General features: G+C 36.4%; 1 protein-coding gene across 1 annotated transcript; it reads right to left on the bottom strand.

Annotated features, from left to right (window-relative positions):
• Nucleotides 1-2,798: 2,798 nt before the first annotated feature.
• On the bottom strand, nucleotides 2,799-19,216 carry LOC133866472 (transcription initiation factor TFIID subunit 10). Its single transcript, XM_062303009.1, has 6 exons — nucleotides 18,984-19,216; nucleotides 18,781-18,845; nucleotides 15,952-16,014; nucleotides 15,132-15,189; nucleotides 15,005-15,055; nucleotides 2,799-3,157 (listed from the first exon to the last, which is right to left on the bottom strand). The coding sequence occupies exons 1-6, from the start codon at nucleotides 19,074-19,076 to the stop codon at nucleotides 3,077-3,079; spliced, it is 411 nt and encodes a 136-aa protein (XP_062158993.1). The 5' UTR covers nucleotides 19,077-19,216; the 3' UTR covers nucleotides 2,799-3,076.
• Between the last annotated feature and the right edge of the window lie 5,492 nt (nucleotides 19,217-24,708).

Genomic DNA, 24,708 nt, shown 5'->3' on the forward strand with positions numbered 1-24,708 from the left:
GTGCCATGGAAATACCCCTCAGACAGAAGAGGCTCTAGTAGCTCAAATTAAATGGGAGGTTAGAGCTCGGGTTATGTACAGAAAGAAGTTCAAATGTTCTCCCATCACTGTTAAGCTTTCAAAGCTTTGGAGGATGTAGTTGTCTTGAACTTTTTCTTGGTTGTTTGAGTTGTTCTCCTTCGTTGTAGGAATTGTGTTTCTGGTGTAGCGTTTTGGTAAGTTGTTGTTTCCTTCTTTGGGAATGCGTTTGTTGTTGTTGATGGGTTGTGCCCTTTGTTTGGGAGCTTTATCCAGTTTTTCTGGAGTGATTGTACTATGGTGAGTTTGGTTATAAAAGTTTTAATTCATCCAAAATAAATAAATTGAAGAAAATCTTGCCATAAAACAATATACACCCGATGACCCAAATTAAAGACCCAAAATCTTTTCAATCGGCCTACCAAAATTAACCACAAGAAATAAGCTCCAATTTCATCCTTCCCTTCTCATTTTACCTTAATCCAAACAACAAAAACCCTCTAATTTCGATTGACATGCATTCCAACAATCCAAAGAGCAGCAAGCAACCACCGAAAAATAACATAACCTTGTTTTCCCCCAATCGGCTACAAATGTTTTCTCCTAAAAATGGACGGACAAATCAACACAAAAAGGGAGGAAACTCCATGAAACCCATTCGGTTGATCAAATAATTAACCAAGAAATTCAAAATCAATGCACCAAAATCTACAAAGAAAACCCAAGCTTCAATAAATTTCAAACTCAACAAAACCCAACAAATTTACTCCCAAAACCGAAAATCAACTCAAACAAAACACCCCAAAATTGTTCAACCCATTCTTCTAACAAGAAGAGAATCCAAAATTTTCTTCAAAATCAATTCAAGCAATATCTGCTATTACATTCTCACAAATTCCTTCCATAAAAAGAACACAACAATTTAAAAAACGACAGAGAATTATTTTCAAATCCTGGGCATTCTTGCCCATACACCAAGAAATTATTGTCGTATCGAATTAACGACCTTAACTAAAAAGTTTTCATCGTTCAGGAGAAACACCGAGAATTAAAATGCTGTAAAATGCCTTTTTTTTCTTTCTTTTTCTTTTTTTTGGATTAAACAGTTTATTAGTACCTATGATTTAAAAACTTTATTTTTTGCTCCTTGTACTTTCAAAAAAAAAAAAGAGAATTGGTACCTCCGTAAGTTTTTCCATCCAAAAACTAACAGTTGGGCACGTATCAACTTCTAAGAGTAGACACGTGTCATAATGTAAAAAAAATTAATAAATGAAAAACTTTAAAATTAATAAAAAATTGAAAATAATAAAACTTTTAACTTTAAAAAAAAAAACAAAATTTAAAAAGAAAATGAAGAAGAGGGGTGGTTGAGGCCACCATGGGGTGGCAGCCACCCCATGGCCGTTTTGGGGGTGGCCAGACCACCCCCATGGGCCACGGGGTGGTTCAGCCACCCCCAAGGGCCAAAGGGCAAAAAAAAATAGTTGGGGTTTGGCCCTTGAGGGTAGCACCAAACACCCCCAAAAAAAAAAAATTCTTTGTGGCACCAAACACCCCAAATTTTTTTTTTCTATTTTTCTCATAGGCCCTTGGGGGTGGCCAAACCACCCCCAAACCAGCCATAGGGGTGGCTCCTCTTCTCTTTTTTTTTTCTTTTTTTTTAAGTTTTTAGTACTTTTTTTTTAAGTTTTATTATTTTCAATTTTTTGATTTTTTATTAATTTTTAAAGTTTTTTATTTTCTGTTTTTTAATTTTTTTTTTTTTACATTATGACACATGTCTACTCTCAGGAGTCGACACATGTCCAACCGTTAGATTTTGGACGAAAAAACTAACAGAGGTACTAATTTCGTCTTTTTTCAAACTAAAGGTACCATCTATGATACAAATGAAAAGTACAGGAAACAAAAAATAAAATTTTCAAATCACATGTACCAATAAATTGCTTAACCCTTATTTTTTTTAGTGATGGATGTTGCAATGATATCATGATTCATGCATCAAAAGAATATGTTGTTACGATTTGGGAAAACTATGCACATGTCACTAATGAAGTTATGTTTAGTTTAACGTTATGAAAATTATATGGCGGGGCCATTCAAATATTTGACAATAATTGACAGGGATATTTAGACCTTTGCAGAATCATTTGGGGGCAATTCAATTATTATATGAAAATTGGATTCTATTGACATTTGACAATAATTTTTTTTTTTTTTTTTTTTTTTTTGAAAAGACATTTGACAATAATTCATAAGTGTACTCCAGATATTTCAAATGATTATTGAAGAGAAATTTGATCAGTCCATATTACTAGTGGGCATGAATAACGTATGTGTCATGCTTTTCATCTAAGTTAAGCGTTTATTTAGAGACAGGACAAAGCATTGAAACTCACACTTTAAATGAGGTCAAATGCAACAATTTGATATTTGGAGGAAAATTGAGAATTGGATGGCAATGATGGTTAAAACCTTAATTTATACTATAAAGCTGCTATTTACACTTATTTATTACACTTATTTCAAAATCGACTGACGTAACATTTTCTAATTTAACTTTTTTTTTTATTTTTTAAAGTGACCGAGAAGAACAACCATTTAAAACACACCACGTTAACCGGTGTAAAATGAGTGTGAAGAGCCACGTTACTCATTAAAAGTAAGTGCTATAATTTTGCATTTCTATGTGTTTTTATCTACCATTCAAATTCAAGATGAAAAATTGAACGATTTAAATGTATGTATCATGTATGCATGTATGCACCCAAAGAAGGGAAAACAATAGCACCATTCATGGGGGTAGTGCTGGATTAATTGCAAATACTTGTATCTCTACGCTGATTCAGCAGTAATCTTATTAAAAAGAATTAATAAAGGAAGGAAAAACACATAATAAGGAGTCTTTTTTTTTTTCACAATGTAAAGGCATAATAAGGGCTAGATTTTGTCAAGATAGCCATTGGCAACAATATTGCAGAAGAGAGACTAAGCATCACAAGCTATGTAGCAGTATTTTCATAAGCATATATTAGATAGGGGACTTGAAAACTTTTCATTCATCTCTTGAAGCAGGATCCATCCCAGTTGAAGGGCTGTCCGCAAAATACTCTTGGTGCTTCACATTCACGCCATACTGACAATCAAAATACCAAGGGATCAATTTTATATTACCATGACGACAAAAATTCATAATAATAATAATAATAATAACAAAATCAGTACACATAAAAATCAAAGGATTGAATTATAGGACAAAAATTACCAGGACATGGAGACCAGTTCTAAACAGCAACAAAGACACAACTGGCAGTGAAGATTCAAGTAATTCTAATATCATTTTCAAACAACTGTATCCAAAGTAAGGAAGAATAATATTCCTGTTGTCATTGAAATAAAATATTCCTCTATTCACCTATGAGAATATGGGTTTTGCATTCGCATGTGTAATCTTGGGTATATCCATATTCCTGTGGATACTTATTTAGAACAAGGATCCTCAAGTATTCATTTAATGGTCAGGATTTAAAACTGGTGTCTAACTGTGTACATATTGTCAAATTATTTAAATTTTTAAAAAATGTGTCATCATTGACTTCATATAATGTGACATTATGTATACCATTAGATACACCAACTTTAAATCATGACCATAAAATAGATACTCTTCATTTCGTTTGAAATAGAGATGATCGTTTTCCGTTTACGAACTTAACATTCCATGACCTAGTCAAATGCCTCACTGCATTAAATTTTTGTCATTTATGAGTAAAATGTGCAACCTTGAGTCGGTATAGGTTTAATGAAAAATGGCACTGTTACCAATAAATGAGTCATTTTACTGGGTCTCAGAACTGTTCCACCAGGAATACTTTACAGAAGCATAGATAGACCAATGTAATGCATGACTAATCAAATTGTTCATTAAAGCTATAAAATATATGTATATCTACAAATTTGTGTGTATATCTCTACACACACACACACACACACACACACACATATATATATATATAAGGATGCAGTTTTATAAGAAAAACTTGAAGCGTATCCAAGCAAAGTATTATCCCAACATCTTACTGCTAGAGCAAAACTGAGGACCAAACCGATATGATCTTAAAATCTGTCACGAGCTTAGTGAGATTTTATTTTTTTTATTTCTTTTACTTCAATTACTCTATATCCTTTTCGGAAAGACGGTTCTCTCATATATCATACTAGCATTGCCTCCACAAGGAAGATCACAGCTTACAACTTTCAGCGTACTATGCTCTCCAAAGAACAACTCTTCTCAAAATCTCAAAGAATGCTGAGTTGGAATCCCAATTCTAACTAAGGATTCGTGTGGTTCCAGAGGATCCAGCTACAAGAGAACTAGGAACGATTCCACCCCCCCACCCCCCCCTCTTTCTGCCCGACTTTTTGGTCTTCATGCACATTGACAAGACCTTCAAGTGTCATTTTCTTTTTTATAATTAATTCAATGTCATTAGAAAAGAAAAGCACAAAGGGGCGCAACCCTAATAAACAGGAAATATACAAGAAAAACACTCTATTGAGGAGAAAAAGAGGACAAAAGTCCAAAAATTCAGAAGAACTAGAAAAAAATCAAACTGTGTTGCGATCCATGTGTAATGGGAATTGACCATTATCTTATTCGGCTATAAAACTAAAGTCTCTTGATTTTCAAAGCTCCTTACATTCCCCTCTCTCTAAATACACCACGTTAAACATAAAGGAGCCAACCTCCAAACTTCCAAAATGTTATAACGGCCCGCCTAACCTCCCCAACTCAACTTTCTTACCCTTCTAGGCATAACCCAAACAACACCAAACAGATTTAAAAGCAAACTCCATAAATTTCTTGCTAATTCACAATGAAGAAGAAAGTGATCAATGAACTCTCCACTTTTCTTGCACATACAACACCAATCTGTTAGAGTTTATGCCCTAAAAGCCAATTCCTTTTATATGGCATTTTGGTTTATTAAATAAAGTATTTTTTGAATTATATGAGAATATTAGGCATATTATATTATACTTGTGCATATTATTTTGTATATATACATGTATTCCTTAAGTTATATTGAATATGGAGGATCAAGCTACAGGAGCCCCCCCCCCCCCCCCCCCCCCCCCCCTTTATGCCCGATTCTCTGGTCTTCATGCACATTGACAAGACCTTTAAGTGTCATTCTTTATTTATAATTAATTCAATGTCATTAGTAAAGCACAAAGGGACGCAACCCTAATACAAAAACAGTATTCAAGAAAACCTATATTGAGAAACAGAGGAACAAGAGTCCAAAAATTCAGAAAAACTTGGGGAAAAAAAAAAAAATAAAGCAAATTATTATGTGTTGCGATCCATGTGTAAAGGGAATTGAACATTATCTTTTTCGGATCTACCACTAAAGTCTCTTGATCTTCAAAACTCCTTACATTCCGTTCTCTCCAAATACACCACAATAAACATAACATAGCCAACCTCCAAACTTCCAAAATGTTACGACGTCCCACCTAAAATCCCCAACTCACCAACAACTCTCGCACCCTTTTAGGCATAACACAAACAACGCCAAACAAATTGAAAAGCTAACTCCATAAATCTCTTACTACTTCACAATGAAGAAGGGGATCAATGAACTCTCCACTTTTCTTGCACATACAACGCCAATCTTTTAGAGTTTATGCCCTATAAGCCAATTCCTTTTATATGACATTTTGGTTTATTAAATAAAGTACTTTTCTGAATTATATGAGAACATTAGGCATATTATATTGTACATGTGCATATTATTTTGTATATATACATGTATTCCTTAAGTTATATTGAATATGGCTTAAATGTGTCAATGAGATTATCACAAAGAAGATCTAAGTCATAAACCTTGTAGTTTTATAAATTGTAGTTCATAGTTAGTAATGGAACTAAGCATTCCATTTGATAAGACTACAACATATCAACCATGCTATGATTGATATGTTAGTGTGGTGACAATGCACTGAACAGATCATGTGAGTTGTTATTCTATTTTTTTTTTTTTTTTTTTGATAAGTAATGTAGTTGTTATTCTATTATAACTACTGTCAATATGAATAACTTGAACTCACGTTTGTGTATAGCATTGACTCTCAATCTTAAGAGGAATGTAAACTCAAATATGAAGTGGAGGTCACTTTGATACATTTAGGAGAGATCTTTTGTGGTCAAAATCTCAGTGTTGGGTGCTCACATGTAGCATTGTAGGAGCACTACTCCTCAAGATGGAATCCATAATCCTTTGATTTAATCAATGCAACATGAAATATCCCCTTAAGATAAATTTAATGGAAATTGATTATATCTCAAGCCTGAATATTTTAGTAAAGAGTTACTAAAAGTAAATGTACTAATGAAATATGATTTCAATAGTAAAAGAATAATCAAGAGATTAAATTGGGTAGTCAAGGATTGAGAGATAGTAAATTAAAGTGACGGTCTATTTATGACTTTAATTCGACTATGGATTATTTCATAGAGGGGTCAAATGCAATTATAAGATTTCATTGGGAGTTTTGATTTATCAAAAAAATAAATACTAGAGTGCAAGTACAATTTTTTCGAGCAAAAAATTGTAATTAATAGTAACCTAGAACAAGTCATGAGATGACAAGTGTATTAGGCCTATTGGAACTAGTTTTATTTTCCCTTTAAGTCCCTTCCCAAGCTGATTATTATCCCTTATTGGACTTGACCTAATTACACAAGGACACTCCCTACCTTGGTCGTGTATGGGGTAGATGGTAGACTAGGTTTTCCAAGTCCTACTTTAACATGGAGACCTAATATTACTTCCACCATAAGACACGAGCCTATTTTAAGGGGCTTGTGTAGGCATTAGAGCCCACACTCTTGGTCCCATAATCAGAATTGAGGAGAATGTTTAGAGATCTCAAAACCCCTAAACTACAAGTGTGTATTGAAGGAGGAGCAAGAGGATCTAAATCAGCCCATCAACCTTTGGTAGCCGACTTTGCCCATAGATAGTGTTCTTGTCTTGAAATTTTTGTTTTGCTTGACCTTATGCTATGCTTTCATGAAGCTTTTTCTTGAGTTTTTTCGTTGTATATTTGAGATATATTCCCAACACAATCCACCACCATGGCATTCTTCCTCAGGTTATACAAAGTCAATATTTTCCCTAATGCTACCATACGCACAAAGAACGCCACTATCAAAGTAGCCTTAACTCTCCAAATACTATTCCAAGGAAAATGGAAACCAGTAGGTATGGACAACACATGATAATATGACCTTACTTCAAACTTACTTCTTTTGGAAGGGATCCAACATATTCTATCCATCTCCTTCCCTTACTCTGAAAGAATACATCTCAAAGAAAGAGGAGACTAAATCCACCTCCCAATCACGTACGGTTCCGGTAAAAAAATATACAAATACTCCCATTTGGAATTGCAACATTAGGACCATAAACAGTGGCGAAAGACCACTCAAAGTTATCAGCATTTCTAAAGGAACAAGCCACAGAGAAAGCCCCCACGGCCCCTCACACTCGGTTTTTCTACCACCCTCCTATCCCATCCCACCAAAAGCCCCTTTAGAACCCAATAACACCAATCCACATTAATACAACCCCCATAAACAGCACACAACAGTCCTAAAGAGACACTCTAGTTTAGTTTCATGTAAGCAGATAACATCCACCTTCCAATATCTAAGAAGATTCCTGATCCACAACCTTTTATTCCACTCATTTAACCCTCTCACATTCCACGACAAAAATTTTGGCTTTATAAAGAGCACTATATACCCCTACCCTTGCCTTTTCCATTGCTGGACTGGCCTCCCTTACTGTCATAATTAACAAAACATGCTAACCTCTTCAATTCACGCTACCTTCTGTTAACTGACCTGGACACAGGACTAGATGAACTAGCCAAGCCATTCTGAAATTTGCTCGCTTCAATGGCTGTGAGCAACACCATGAGCTCACCCTCAAACCCCTCACAAGACATCCCCACAATATGACAGAAGCTCTTGACTCTTAGAACTACCCATTCGGAAGTCTCTACAACAAGCAAGATTGTCTCTTCAATTATTGCGATGGGATGAACATTCAAGGTCTCATCATCCCTAGAGCCCTCCTCGTGGTGGAGTACCAAACTCGAAGGAATCATCTCAACCCCACTGCATATGGCCAAGACTAACGCAGAATCACAGCTTGCCGGCAAGGGAGCCTATAAGTTCTCCTACTCCTTCCCTAAACTCTCACCCCCAAACAAAGGAAGGAGTGCCCCAAGATTTAGTCCTACGACCACTTCTCCCATCTCGGTGATCTAGCACCCAATCCACAACCTAATGAGATCCCACAGGCCTTGCAGCTCCAATAGAAGATGTGTCTACTTCATCATTAGCGAAAGAACCATCTAAAAAAGAACCCAGAACCAATGGCCTATCAAACTAAAAGCAAAGCCTCACCTCCTACACTAGCACAGTCGACGAGGTCTGAGGAACAAACTGAAGCTCCACTGGAAGAAGGCGTCGTCGATTAGAGGATTGAGGGAACCACCATTGACTCCCATGTCGGTCGCCGCCAAAACAACGGACATCGAGCGTGGGGAACGGCAACAGGGCACCCGGGCAACCAACTGTTGTGACAGAGGGACCCTAACCCACTCCCTCGCTCGATCGAGAACTCATACTGCCCTGTTTGATGATCCACTTGATATTAGTCTTGGGCTTGCACCGGCATTAGGTTGAAGCCCAATACCTACGCCGACTCAAATCTAGCCCCTTTGATCGCTTAGCAGGTTGAGTCAACGCATTTGGGGTATGGATGAACACACCCAAGGCTCACGAGTGACTAGGACCCCACTTTAGTAATGGGCTTCATATATCCTTTGTACAACCGGTCTAGTTTGAACTCAAGCCCACTCTTGCACCCACACCCTCGAGAGAAACCCCCTCTCCCAAAAGCCTGGGCCTAGATAGCTTTAACCTTGCAGACTTATAGGCTCTTAAGCCTGGAATTAAATCCCTTGAACAAGAAGCCGATGTGAGCAGGGCCTTCCCCTTAGACATAGGCCTCGATTCGCATTCCTTCGCATTGCCTGTCTCAATCTCAAGTCCATTTAAATCTTGACCCTCCTCTAAGCGCTCAATGCAATGCTCCACAACCATTTTAAGCAAAACTAGCAGCTGTCTCCAGGCACACTTATAACAACGTTAGTTTCCTCCATACTGACATAGTTAATAAGGAATTTGGGATTGCCAGCTAGCACAAATGCCCCCTTCCACTACCACCCCTTCCCCGCACGAATCTGTCCTCTAGGGAACCAATGGTTTCCTTATTCAACGTGGTAGAGTCCAGAGGTTGCCTCACCCCTATCAAAGCCTCCACGTAGGACCTTCAAATGCCATCCTCAACCAGTCACGCACTCGCTAGCTTCGATGACACACCACCCAATATGTGCAATAGTGGTCCATCATGAGACTTTTAAACTACGACCTTCCATCACTGAACAACACCTCAAGAAAAGTCAACACCTTTCCCAACTAAGCAGCACAACTCCCGAGTGTTCCCTCCCCTTTGGGTGGTTGTGCTTCTCCAATCGCTGAAAAGGGAGTGATTTGCAGGTCGGACGGCTTTATCCAATCTCATAAGTGGGCAGTAGGTTTTGGCCCGTCTAAGGAGATTGTTGTGTGGGATCAGGGCGATAAGGTTTGGGTTGGGGAGGATGGAGACTCCCCTTACCCCTTGGGTGTCTATCCTCCCGACATACCTTTGAATTGGGTGTCAGATGGTGTTAAGGATGAAGATCGGTTCTTCGCAATTTTGGATGCCATTGAAGAGGATTTCGATCGGGTTAAAATGGTTGCACATCTTAAGATCAAAGGGAGGAGAGAGGTGTTGAATCTGAAAAGCTCCACTAACTACGGCAATGTAAGCATGCCCTCTAGGCGAAGGAAAAGCTCAGGTGCTATAGCGTTGAGTGCTCCTTGTGGGTTTCGGGTTTAAGGGCTTAGGTCCTTATGAGTTTGTTTAGGTTTCTTTTTGTGGGCTGGTTTGGTTGTTCTTGTGTGATGCAAGCGTGCCCTCTAGGCAAAGGAAAGGAAAGGTTCACGTGCTATTAGCTTTGAGTGCTCCTTGTGGGTTTCGGGTTTAAGGGCTTAGGTCCGTGTGGATTTTTTGGGTTTTTTTTTGTGGGCTGGTTTGATTGTTCCTGTGTATACTCCCTATGTACTTAGGGTGCCTTACGTTTTTTTAATAAAACCTTTCTTATTTATCAAAAAAGGAAAAAGTATGTATGTGCATATATATAATCCAACCAAGTCTTACATTTGAAACACATGGCATTGTCTTAAATCTTGTATTAGGCATTAATATTGTGTAATTTTTGATAATTCATTTAATTTATTAAGTATCACACTTTTTTTTTTGATAAGTCATAAGTTGGTATTATTAAAAGCGTAAGGCGCCCCTTAATACACCGGCAGTATACAAGAGAATGCACCTAGCTAGAAAGAGAAAAACGAATTAAAAAACGGCGCAAGGCTCCCCTAGAAGCGACAACCTCACAACCGACCCGACAAGGAACAGACCACAAAACCACCCAACCCTAAGCCCCTACACCCCTAAAGCTCACAATCTTCATTCATATCCCATCGCCTATGTTCCTCCTCAAGGGCAGAGAGGAAAGCCATAGAACTATAGGAGATAATCATATTTTCCTTGACCCACCACCAGCTTTTGCTTCCTCTCTTGACATTTGTCCTGAATTAAAGGCTTGGAGGAGGAAGGAAGAATCCTCCCTTGACCGGCTTTCCTACGACTAGAGGGATAGTTCGCGTCACCATAGTTGATGGAACTCTGCAAATTAAGAATTTCCTTTTTTCCTTTAGACTTCTGGCGCGCAAAAACCTGGAACTCCTCTTCCATGGCGTCTCGAACAGCCAAAGCCCCCTCCCCAAGATCCCCATCCAACGCCCAATCTAAAGGCAAAACTTCCGAATAATCATCTTCATCCTCCTCCCATCCTACAATCTCCCCATTATGATCACCGCCAACTGGCCAATTCCGAGTTTGGGAGTAATCATGCAAGCAACCACTCGCAGGAGAATAAGGAACTACCACCCCGTCATTGTTAACCTCCTGAGGCACCTCCGTTTGGACTGAAATCGGGGGAAGATTAAGAAACCCCTTCCTAAACAGGCCCTGACTCACTGACGTCGTTGCCTTCATTCTAGCAGGATTTTTTACCACCTTCTCCGCTGGCGGCACTTGACCTGAGGCCCTCTTATCCACGAAATCAACTGACATCTTCATAGCTTGCAAAGAGTCGAAAAGTAGCCCATCATCCCACTTTACAGAATGCCTTTCCCTCAATTTTTTCGCCCTTCTATAGTAACACTGGAAAGGCTTAGAGGCCGTCATAGGAAGGGGAGAACGCAGCTTTTCTCCTAAAAGTGTTGCACCAGCGCGAGACGGATCGGCAAAAGAGTGATTAGGATACTGAATCTTCCCCAAAGGCATAAACTTGAATGGAGTAGTAGTAGAACCCACCGGAAAACCCAACTCCGGCGCCGGAGAAGGGGGGAAACCGAACATGATAGTGGCTGGGTACACCCTCGAGTTAGAAACCTCCGAATGCACCTGGGATCTGCTCGTCTCACCCCCGAAAAGACACATCGATCTTGAATCTGTCTCTGTAACAGTCGCCGAAACGGACTCCGGCCTAGGATAGATCTCAACCGAGGAATCTGGACTCACGCCCACTTTATCTCCCACCGTTGACACCTTCACACCCCCAGGAAGAATCCGATACAGATCCAACCCAGAGAACATTTCAGTTTTCGTCTCCGGCAAGGTTGTCGGCGAACAGGAGACATTAGGTTTCCGCTCGATTTGGGTCACGCGAAAACCCACATTTTTTCGAAATTTCCCTGACCCGGTAAAACGGCTCAGAACTCTCCCCACAGCCCGGCCCAAAGCCAAATAAAAACCGGACCCCAACTTGCGCCACGTCCGCAATTTCGAAGATTCAAATTTCAAATGAGAGCCCTTACCCTGCGGATCTTCAGTTTGGTCTTTGCCCGACAAAACAAGTCTGTGGGCCTCCAAAGAGAAGCAATCCACCGCCAATCTCGGAAAATCCTCTGCATGCCGCATCGCCGGAAGAAGATCGAATTCGCAAGGAGACGCCCACGAATCCCTTAACCCGGACTGACCATCACCCACTTTGGGCATCTTCTTTGCAACAGTGGTTGAATCTGCCCTCACAACCTCCACAAAAGAAGGCCCCGTCCACTTTGGAGCCAAGCCCAGAGTCGGTCGTTCTTCCTCCAACACCTTCTTCTCCGACGTAGAAGAAGAGTCTAGCCTGCCACTCGCCGAAACTGATACAGAAACGACAACCTTTCTCAACTCATCTGAAAATTTAAGCCATCCCCACCCTCCACGGCCCTCGGGGATGACAATGGATCCTTTCCGACCGCCCAACCCGAACATAGTCACCTCTAAGAAACGCCCAGCTCTATTCCCGCCTCTCCTAGCAATTAGAACCTTCGATCCTTCTCTAAATGACTTCACAAGAACTTGCTCTGACTGGATACCCAACATCATTTCCAAAGTCGACGCAAGCCAATCGGCGCTCTGGACATTCAACAAGACCACACCCAGAAAATTTTTCCTTTTCTCCTCCACCCTCAACGTCGACGCCCCATCCAAAACCGAGAAGGTGAAAGCCTTCGACTCTACTAAAAAAACCTTATCCATCATCGACACCCCCAAGGACTAATACGACCAAGACCCAAAAATCTACATCGCCGACACGTAAGAGAATACCAAAGATCAAGTTACAGGACCAGACAATAGGCTGAAAGAGATAGAATCTGAGAGAGGATGGATGAAATGTCGAGCCCCTAGTTGGACGCGCTCTCACGCGCCGTCACTAGGGCAGGAACAAACTGCCTATGGAGTTGAAGAGAAGTGGTCAAAAACTAACCGTAGAACCAAATGATCCTCCATTGTTGCAGAGAAAAAAGTCTCCTTAAGTATCACACTTAATTCAACTAAGTGCTAAGCAATACATTTATTTCTTCTTTTCTTTTTTTATAAGTAAGCGAATTATCATTAAAAAGAGCAACTCAGGTACATAGGAAGTATTCAAGAGAAACGCCTAATTAGGAAAAGAAAAAAGAACAAGGAAATCGCTATCTTTTCATAGTAATTACACAAGCAAAAGAACAGGTACACAAGAAGTATAGAAGCAATACATTTATTTCTTATCATTGTCTTTTCTATACTTGCAGCCATGCTTTTAACTTGAACTTTTTTATACATTAGTTTTACAACTTTTACTATTTTATATATTTCGCTTCTCTATTAATTAAATAATCCAATAGGTTATACCCAAAGTTTTTACATACCACTTTTCTATTAATTAAAGAATGCAACAACATTATGCCCAAAATATGTTTTGGGCATAAGTTGCAGATTGATGACCTAATACTTTTTTTAGTGCTAACATTTTTAATCTTTTAGTGTTAATATTTTTTTAATTACACTTCAATTCTCCAATTAGGTGGGCCTTGGACAGCCCGTTAAATAGGGCTCTTAGGCAAGCTGGAAAAATTACTCTAATGAAATGCCCACAACCCAACTCATAAGAAAGGAGATTCCAAAGAATATCATACACATAGACATGCCTGACCAAACAAGAAAAGAAAAATGAGAATTTCTCCTCAGCCTTTCTGCCCCTCAGCTAGATAACTCAGAGAAACTTTACAATAACACGCCAATGTGGTCGTTCTGACTGAAAAACTTTATGGCATTTCACAGACATCCTCTTCACTGAAGCAGCTCTCGCATCCCTCCCTCCCTCCCTCACGCCAATGTGGTCGTTATAACTGAAAAGCTTTATGGCATTTCACAGACATCCTCTTCATTGAAGCAGCTCTCGCATCACTCCCTCCCTCCCTCCCTCCACTCCCTCTCTCTCTCCCCCTTGCCATTTCATTTCATTAGGATCATATAGCGATTTGACACAATCCTATGACTTGGAAAGCCATCCTACAACAATCCCACCAGGAAGCAGGTTTGAACCAACCAAGATCGCTCTTGACTTTCAGATCATAAGATCATGCAGTCCTACGACCTGGATCATTCCTTTAAATTTGATAGCATGACATGCTTCTTTACTTCTAATTTATCACATTTATTATTCGAAACACTATTCTCCACATCTATCCTCTCTTTCTTATAAGTAATTCAATCTCATTAGAAAGTGTAGAAGGACACAACCCTAGCACATAAGAAGTATAGAAGAGAGACCCCTATTAGAGGGAAAGTCCACATCCATCCTCTGTTTATGTTTCTTACTTTTTTTATTTAAAAAAAAAAAATGTGTAATATCAACCGCAGTACTGAATCTGATTATTGCAACCCTTCCCAAAGGGTTGGTGTTAAGACATACTAAATAAATCGTAACACTTAATTACCAACAAAATGTAAATGCTAGAAAGCATGCGAAAAATATGCTGCTCAGTTAACACATTTAAGCCGATGTCTTTTCCATGCATGCCAAATTCATGCTGCTCAATTAACACATTTAAACCCATATTTTTTCCATGCATGCCAAATTTATGCAGCTCAATTAACACATTTAAACCCATCTTGTTCCACTAGAAGAATATGTGCAATAATCATATAGTTTTCGCACTGCTACATGTTTGTGTCTCTTAAACATCTAATTAAGTCATATAACATTTTATAACACACTTATTCTTTTTACAAATTTCCATAGTTCATGTCTTGAATTCAAATTAAAATTTCAAAAGTTAGCGTCCAAATTTACCACTGAGCTACAACCACTCCAAAACACACATACACACAAATTTCTTATGAATAGAATATAATTATCGTAAGTATAGCTTGACACTGCTAGCGAAGATTACAATATAAAACACTTCAGTGCTTACCTCATGCAGTGCCCTTGAGAGGTCCTCCATTGTTAACATTAGGCGCTTATCCTGTTCCCAGGAAAAAGCTTAGGCTAGCCAGAATTAATCATGATAAAAAGACACAAAAAGAAATCATTCGACGCACCTTTTGCTGCTTATCCCTTTTGTCCTTAACTACTGTTGCCTGTCTTGCCTTGCACTGCCTATATTAGACGGTGTACAACGTTAAACATCTTAATGACAAATTAGAAAAGCAAGCACTAAGGAGAGCAAATTTGTGGACAACCCATAAATCTTCCATGAAAAAATTTTAAGACCGAATTGACATCAAGGTAGGATCCAAACTAACCCAAAACATACACATATCACAAGCCACAGCATACGTGTTGCAAGGCTTCTATACTCTGAAAAAACCATACTAGGTCTAAGTTTGCACTATAAATCCAAGCAAGCTGGCTCACAGATTGGTTTCTGTTATCCAATTACTGACCACATATATTCAGACCCTCAAACATTTGAATGCAATCTTCAAAAAAAAACAAAAACAAAAACAAAAAACTTCCCCAGCCCATTGTAGTGGAAGGACGTGCTATTTTTCAATTAGTTATTTAAATATTTGGTGCAGACTTTGAGTAGCCTGGGAGGTATAGGAAGCCAAGTGCACCGCAAATAACTGTTGAATGCATATAAATAGTAAGCCCACATTCCCCTTACACATCAGCCATTACTGAATTTTTTTTGCATAAAAGCATAAACATATTTATGCTAAGTAAAAAACTTCACCAACTTCCACTCCCACCCCTACACCTCTCTTTCAAAACCTAACGCTTGTTGCATTGCAGTTTATACTCCAAAACCATAGAAAACCTCCGAATTATGCATCTGCATGTGAATTTTGGTGTATCTGCATGTGTCTGTGCGTACATATATGATGAAACGACATAAGAAAGAGTTCAGAAGCATACTGTAGGGCATCGGTTGCAACCTCAGCTACAAACTTCTGCGTAGCAACAGCTACCAGCCTAATTCTGAAAAAATAAAGCAAAATAAAACTTAATTAGACAGGATATAGCAACAAAAAATAAAAATAAGAAAAGAAAAGAAGAAATAGAACATCAAATAAACTTTTTCTTTCCCTGTAAGAAGATGTGAACTTAACGCCTAAGCTAACTCCCACGGGCTTTGTACTTTTGGACTACCGCCTAAGTCTACCCTTTGTCTTTTACATTTACTGACTTTCTCGCTCGCTTTTCTCTTTCTAATTAGGTGTTTCCTTGTATACTCCCAGTGTACTAAGGAGTGCCTTATGCTTTTTTAATGAGATTGATTTCTTACTTATCAAAAAAAAAAAATTCCAACGGGCTAGAAAATCCAATTGCATAAGATAACAATATCCGATTATTAGCTTCTAAATTTCAGCTCAAAAGGTAAATGGTATTGTATACTTCCGGTGTACTTTGGGGCGCCTTACACTTTTAATAAGACCAGCTTATTACTTATCAAAAAAAAGTTATAAATACACTCAAGAACGAACAATGGAAATAGTCAACCACATCACAGACACGAGCTTTTTAATCATCAATTGTTGATGATCATGAATAAAGGAGCTTTGTTAAAAAGTGTTTCTTTTCTTTTTTTTTGGAATTTGAAAGATACAGCAGTTTCATAACTATTTAGGGATTTATGGTACTTTTGAAATCGCTTTTCCAAAACACAATTTTACATTGGATAGCACGACTGAAATTGTGTTTTTGAAACAAAACTCCATTTCAAACAACCACCAGTTTCCTAAAAACAAATAAGTTATTAAAAACATTTTTCTTTTCACAAAAAGCCACAAGAATGAGAATAGACAATATATTCAAGATATTCTATTTCCTCTACGGAAACTTTTTTTTTATATGTAATTCAATCTCAGTATCAAAGGGCCGAAGAACGCAACCCTAGTAAACAAGAAGTATACAAAAAAAAAAAAAAACCGCTTTTAACAAAACTCAGGAAAACTAGAAAAAAGCAAACTATTATGTGTTGCTATCCATGTGTAAAGGAAATTGAACATGAACTTTTTCAAATCTACCACTAAAGCCTCTCGATCTTCAAAGCTCCTTGTATTCCGCTTTCTCTAAATACACTACATTAAACACAAATGAGTCAACCTCCAAACTTCCAAAATGTTACGACGTCCCACCTAGCCTCCTCAACTCACCAACAACTCTTTCACCCTTCTAGGCATAACCCAAACAACACCAAACAGGTTGAAAAGCGAACTCCATAAATCTCATACTACTTCACAATGAAGAAGAAGAAGAAGATTAATGGACTCCTCACTCTTCTTACACATACCACACCAATCCACCACAATAATGTTCCTCTTCCTCAGGTTATCCAAAATCAATATTTTCTCCAATGCCATCATCCATTCAAAGAACACTACTCTCAAAAGGTATGGATAACACATGAAATATGATCTCACTTCAAACTTGCACCTTTTGGAAGGGATCCAACATATTCTATCCATATCCCCTTGCCTTACTCTGAGAGAATATAACATCTCCAAAAAAAAAGGAGACCAAATCCACCTCCCAATCATGTACGGATCTGGTAAAAAATATATTCCATCAAATACTCCCATTTCGAAACTACATATGATTTGTCACCCAAGCATCCTTGCAACGTACAATACTGTACAAGTCCAGATAAGATATATTCAATAGTTGGTCCTCACACCACATATCATGCCAAAACCTAACCTTTGACCCATCATCCAACTCGGACCTGACAAATTTTGAAAAAATTTCCCACCCCCTCCTTCCATACTCCCACTCCGAATGGCCCCGTTACCTCCTTAAAACACCAACCGCCCCTTAAAGTATTATATTTAGATTACAACACCAATCTCCACAAAGCCTCCCCCTCTTCATAGCATCACACCATAACCATTTTTCCAATAGAGCTAGATTAAACTGAATCAGGTTTCTAACCCCCCCCCCCCCCCCCCCCCCCCCCCAAACCACTCGACTTCAATGAAGAACAAATTCTCAACCAATTCACTAAAATGGAACTTAAATTCATCAACCATTCCACCCCGTAAAAAATCCCTCTAAAGTTTTTCAATCCTCTTTGACACACCCACTGGAATAGGGAAAAGAGACAAATAATAGGTAAACAAATTGGAAAGAGTGCTTTTTATCAAAGTCAATCAACCTCCTCTATAGACTACAGAAACTTGAAACAGTATCGTCAATCAGAACCCTGTAGCCAAAAAAATAAAAATTAAGAGTAATGCTCTAATACCACTCAAAGACTAGCACGGAAGAAAAAGGGCACAGGCAGAAAGAGTTCATCCTAACCGAGTAACATAATTGTTATACCTTAAAAAATCTCCCTAGCTGAATTACATTCAGTAAGACAGTGTAAGAAGATATAGCTTTCTTGTTACTACCTATACTTTATGAGTTTATCTTAACACTTGATCTAAGAGAACCAAGTCATAGTGAACGGGTTGACCACATAAGCCAGTATTGACTACACCTCATTCAAACTCTAAGTGAAAACATTAACTTCTGGAAGAACATCAAGAACTCAGAACAATAAACAAAAGACATTCAAGCTTTTTCCTTCCCTACCACAAAACAACCTATGTGACCAAGATATATGGCATGTAAATGATCTTTTTTTTTTTTTTTTTGAATTTCCTCTTTACGATGTAAACTGCAATTTCTTTCTTTGCAAGTTACCGACTCTATTTTGAAAAAATAAAATAAGATAAAAAACGATGAACAAAAAGTACCTACAGTCGAACGTCGGGACATTGGAACCCGCTCTTGGCTAAGTAATGCTCCACCAACTCGTCCGGTATCTGAAAGCGAAATCCAATACAAGCAAGGAAAAACCATAAGATTAATTCTCCAGATGCATCTAAAAACAGTTTTGCGTGGAATTTCCAAAAAAAAAAAAAAAAAAAAAAGGCAGATTTTCTAGGAAAAGAGAAACTTACAGTGGGAGTGTAGTCCATTAAGGATGCAAGGAAATCGGAGAGCGCAGCTTCATCTTCGTGCATACCATCACTTGATTGCTGATTATGGTTCATCCTCACAGTGTTCTGGAGAAGGGGGAGAACCTGAGCAATTGGGATTTCGGGTGTTTTTGGGACTATGTTCGGTGACTTCTCGACTTAGGGTCTTGGACTCTTGGGGGTCACAAAACAAGTCGAAAATAGATTTAAAATTGTTTTTGTTTTGTAAACTTTTTGAGAATTGGAAAAATACAAACTTTAAGGCTTTCGAACTATCACGCCATTGTCCATCTTTCTACGAATTATTAATTGTGTGGATGTTGTTCTTAAACTATTAAAAAATATTAATGTCATGATAATGATAAAAATATTTTTTGTAAAATTATTAAAATTTAAAAGAAAAATTATAAAATTATAAAATAACAAAAAAATTATACAAAAAATAAAAACTAGTCTTTTTTCTTTTTTTCGTTTGTTTTTGAAAAAAAAAAAAAATTATAATTTTCAGTTATTTTTTTGTTTCTTTTTAAAAAAAAATTCTTTCATTTTTTCATTTTTTTAAATTTAAAAAAAAATATTTTTTTCTTTTTTTAACATTTTTTTTAAGTTTTTATTTTTTATCTTTTAATTTAAGTTTTTTTTCGAGTTTATAAAGACATTTTTTTGTTTTATTGAAAATAATTTAATGTCATATTTGTCTTTTTGTTGATCTTAAGGATGATATTTACATTTTTTGGTAGTTTAATGAGAAATATTGACACAATTGATAGTTTGGAAGCATTAACAATTAATTTAATCTTCAATCTTAATATGTTTTTTATTAACGTTTTGGCCCCCTTCAAATAGAATTTGTTGGCTTCGTCTATGGTCCTCCATGTTTAAAATTATTTAAGAATAGATCATAATATTAATTAAATGATTAAATTTATAATTTCTTAACAATTTTAAACTTTAGAGATAAATAATAATTTAATATAATCTCCACTTTCCCGTGATCACGATTAGCACTAACGGCAACTAGGGCCACTGGATCACCCTCAAGGTGTCAATGCCACCGTCGTGGTGCATAATTTTAAAAAAGAAAAAAAAAATCAATTGTTAATTTTAACAAAACTTTCTTCAAAACTTTACGACCCTAATTTTCAACTTTTCTCAAGTGTGGCCTCCACTAAATCAATTTTCAATTTTTATCTTTTTTAAAAAAGATATGTGTCATACTTCTTTATTTAGTCATTTTTTTATTCTTTTTTATTAATGTGGCATTGTCAATTCACCTTTAAATCAATCATAATTAAAAATAAAATAAAATTCAATGGTGAATTGACCAAAGAAGGATACACTTTTAAGACCCAATTCTCGTAACACTGCCATGTTTTTTATAAGATATTTATCTATCTTTACTAACTAAAAAAAACATGGCAGTGAGTTTTACGTTCATATAGGAAGTAATTTTCTACATTATTAAAAAGTTTAAAAAAGAATAGATAAAATAATAATATATATATATACACACACAAAAACATGTATCCCAAAAAATAAAAATAAAAACAAGAATAGAAAGATAGGAAGAGGGACAAGGTATAATAGTTTTTCCTATAATTGGACTTCCACTTATTGTGGGTTCTTTATTCACCGAAAGGGATTAGACATGTAGCCTTTAATAATTAATAACATAGAGGAGATAATTGTATCGTTGGTCTTTGTAGTATGTCATACTTATTTTTCACTCCCTATGGTTTAAAAAATTCATGAGAGGTCCTTGTGGTATGCAATAATTACGTTTTACTTCCTAGGTCGATTTTCCGTCCACAATTTTGATTGAATTTGTTAGCCCTATATGTCAGCGACACGTGTCGTCATCTTATTGGCGACACGTGTCCATCTTAATAAAAAAATACAAATTTATTAAAAAACAAATAAATAAACTTATTTTAAAAAACAAAAAAGGGCAAGTTTGGGGTGGCTTTTCACCCCCAGGCCATTGGGGGTGGCCCAACCACCCCCCTTGCCCCCATTTTTCTTTTTTCTTTTTTTTTTTGCTTTTCTTTTTTTTGAATTTTATTTTTTTTTTAAAAAAAAGTATTTTTATTTTTTTAATAAATTTATATTATTTTATTAAGATTGAACATGTGAGCGTCACGTGTCACCAATAAGATGGCGACACGTGGCATTTAACGGAATCTGTTAAAAATTTTAACAGAATTTGACGCCAGACATCGATTTGTAATTATTGCATACCACAAAGATCTCCCATGCACTTTTTAAATCATAGGGAGTGAAAAATAATTATGGAATATCACAGGGACCAATAGTGCAATTATCCCTAACATATAGGTAGACCCAATATATATACAGAAATGTTAGAAATATTCATAGTGCACAATAAGTGTACTACCCCAAGACACATTGGGGCCCAATGTGTGGGGCCCACCCCAATGTGTCTTGGGGTAGTGCATTTATTGTGCACTATAAGTACATGGATCATTCCCCGTATATATAAGGATAGGTATGCCCAAGATTATGAGAAATGCTCTACTTCCCAAACTTGTATCCCTAAAAATGGTTCTCAAATGATGTGTCATCATCTCATGAGATGATGACATATTTTCTCAAAATGATAAATCATATAAAATTGTGACATATCATTTGGGAACCAAATTTTGAAAAAAAAAAATTGGGATGTGTAGCACTTCTCCAAGATTATTAAGTGATCACTAAGCTTATTTTGTTTTTAACACCTTAGTTGTATATGACTAAAATATTATTTGATGTGGTAAATCTTATGTTGTCTAATAACCTTAACTATGATAGGAGTTTCTAATGAGAAGACTATAATATTTTTGAAAAAAATTATATTTTTCTCCATGGAACTATCACTCTATTTGTAATGTTCCTACCAATGTTATAATTTTTACCAATTGTTGGGGTACTTTTTAGTTGTTGCCCCGTTTGAAATCTCATTTCCCCTCCTCTCCCATTCTTTTCACTTCTCCCAAAAAATATCAATTTTAAAACATTCTTAATTTTTTTTTACTTTTTATATCACATTAACACTTTTTTAATTACTTTTTAAATAAAAAAAAAATTCACTACAATACAAATTTTTCTCACTTTTCTATATAAATTATTTCAACTTTATATCACATCAATATTATTTTTCAATCATTAAAAAAAAAAATTCTAAAAGAAAGGAGAGAAGAAAAAGGATTTCAAACGGGCCGTTGCCTATGTGTTAGAAGTCAGGTGGACAATTCAATAAAGAGGGAGTCAAGCCCAAAACTCAAGCCGACTAGAGCAATTGGCTCCTACTAGGGCACTAAAAGTCTGCAAAACGACTCAAGCTCAAAATCCTACAAGACAAGAGAGCTCACACGAATGCTATCAATGGCCATTATGGCTAGTTGCAGCAGTAATAATAGTGACTGTGATGCCAACAGTAGTAATAAGCAGAGATTCAGTGGTAATAATTTTTTTTTACTTTTTTTTTTAAAAAAAAATCATTTACTTTTTACTAATGACTATTTCATTTGTAACAATAAGGCCCACATGGTCGACAGTAATTTGTTAGCGAGCCCGGTAATACAACAAACACTTGGCAAATCCTTAAAATAAAATTTAATAACAATTAAAATCAGAATCCAAATAAGAAATTAGGATCATTGAAATAATAATTTAGACAAAATACTTAGTTATGGGAACGAGTAATTATATTAGAAACAAATAATAGATGCCTTAAAGTAAGAAATAAGGGCAAAGTTTACATACTTCCTCAAACTACCATCCAATTGATAATATCTTTCTAAATTATAAAAAATTATCAATGTTCTCCCAATGACAATAATACCATTAATAAAATAATAATAATTAAAAAATAAAACTAAAAAAATTAACAAAGAAATACATAAAAATTAAGGGTGGGCAAATTTAAAAATTGATTTTTTTAAGAAAGTAAAATTTTTGTTTTTTTTTTAATTAAAAATTTTTGATTTTCTTTTAAAAAAAATCATTTTTTTAAAATAAAAAATTGCTTTTTTTATTGAAAAAATTGTAAGGTAATTTTTGTCTTTTTGTTGGCCTTAAAGGTACATTGATAATATTTTGGTAGTTTTGAAGGAACATTGTCCAAGTCGAAAGTTTAGAGGGAACATTGTTAATTGGGTGATAGTTTAAGGAGAGTATATGAACTTTTTTCAATAAATAAACATTACTGTACTCATCTACCAAGTTGGAGATGAGAGGGATTTTTTTTTTTTGAAAGGAAAACACACTTGTTTCAGTGGAACTAAGGGGCTAAAGCACTAGTCCTCTCTTCTCAATTGGCTATTCCCCATTAGTTTTTCCCCATCTATCATGGTTGCTTATTTGGGAATGAGCCCTCGAAGAACTCAGGTGGTCTCCAAGAAGGTGATTTCCATTTTCAATTGCATGAAATCCCATAATATTGGATCTAAGGTCCTCAACTATTGCACACCTAATAACCACATCACACCCCCCAAGTGTTAGAATATAGAGAAAATTATAACTTAGCCCTCCAAACTGCGAGCCGTTTTGCAAACTACCAAAACGTTTCAAAAATGACTATTTTATTGAAATATGTCTATAATACCCCTGCCACGTGTCGTTTTTCAATTAAAAAAAACTAAAAAAAATTAAAAAACTAAAATTTATTTATTTATTTTTGTTTTAAAAAATTATTATTTTATTATTTTTTAATTGAAAAATGACACGTGATATGGGTGTTATAGGCATATTTCGACAAAATGGGTCTTTTTGAAAAAAATTGGTAGTTTAAGGGATTAGAATCTAAACATTGATAGTTCATAAGGCAACTTACAAAACGACTACCAATTTGAAAGGATAAATTATAATTTTCTCTAGAATATAAGAATCATAGAGTAGCGAGAGATGATCTTTCATTTTTGAACTGCCCTGAGCTCAACTCTAATGGCCTTGTCCTTCTCCACTGGTAGTTGGGCCATAGTGACTATATCAGGGTCCAGCAAGTTTTGAGTACTTTCTAAGTCCACTAATATCACTACCCAAAGCTTGTTCAGAAGGCCCAATAGCTTCATGGTCTTTGGGATTGGGAGTTCAGAAGGTTCAGAGTTTTCCTCGGGCATTGGTTGAACATTTTAGCTCAAAATCCTTCCATCAAATATAGTTTGGGGGCCTTGCAAAAATTATAGTATAGCCCACAATCTCCGTGCTCTTTCATCTGGGCTGTTGGGTGTCGGCCTATAATTGGGTGGCCCAATGGCCTATAATATGGTGCAATTCTCATTTCCTTTTTCATTAATCAACAACACTTCAATACAACAATGGTGACTAAAGGAACACCGAAATTGCCTATAGTGAGTTAACCCTAGTATAGTTTGCAGAATGTGTGTTTCATTAAGAAAATGAATATTTATTACTAGGAATGAAGGAGTGTGAAATAAAATAGTTATTCATATTTTTATTATACTTGGACGGCTTTGGCTTTCGATGGCAATCCAAATTGTCGAGAAAAAAATAATTGCTTTATTTATTATTATTTTTTTTCAAATGGTGTTAAGAGTATTCATAACGACTTCTTCATAATTTTTCTAAATTTAACTCTCAAAATCTACTTTAAAGGTTTAATGCGTTTGAGTGTTCGATTTTTTTAATCAGAATTCAATTTTTTTTAGTGAGTGAATTTCGAGGTTTGATTTTGTAAAATAAAATT

Source organism: Alnus glutinosa, chromosome 4 (genome assembly GCF_958979055.1).
Source record: "Alnus glutinosa chromosome 4, dhAlnGlut1.1, whole genome shotgun sequence".
In the NCBI taxonomy this organism is placed as follows: Eukaryota; Viridiplantae; Streptophyta; class Magnoliopsida; order Fagales; family Betulaceae; genus Alnus; species Alnus glutinosa.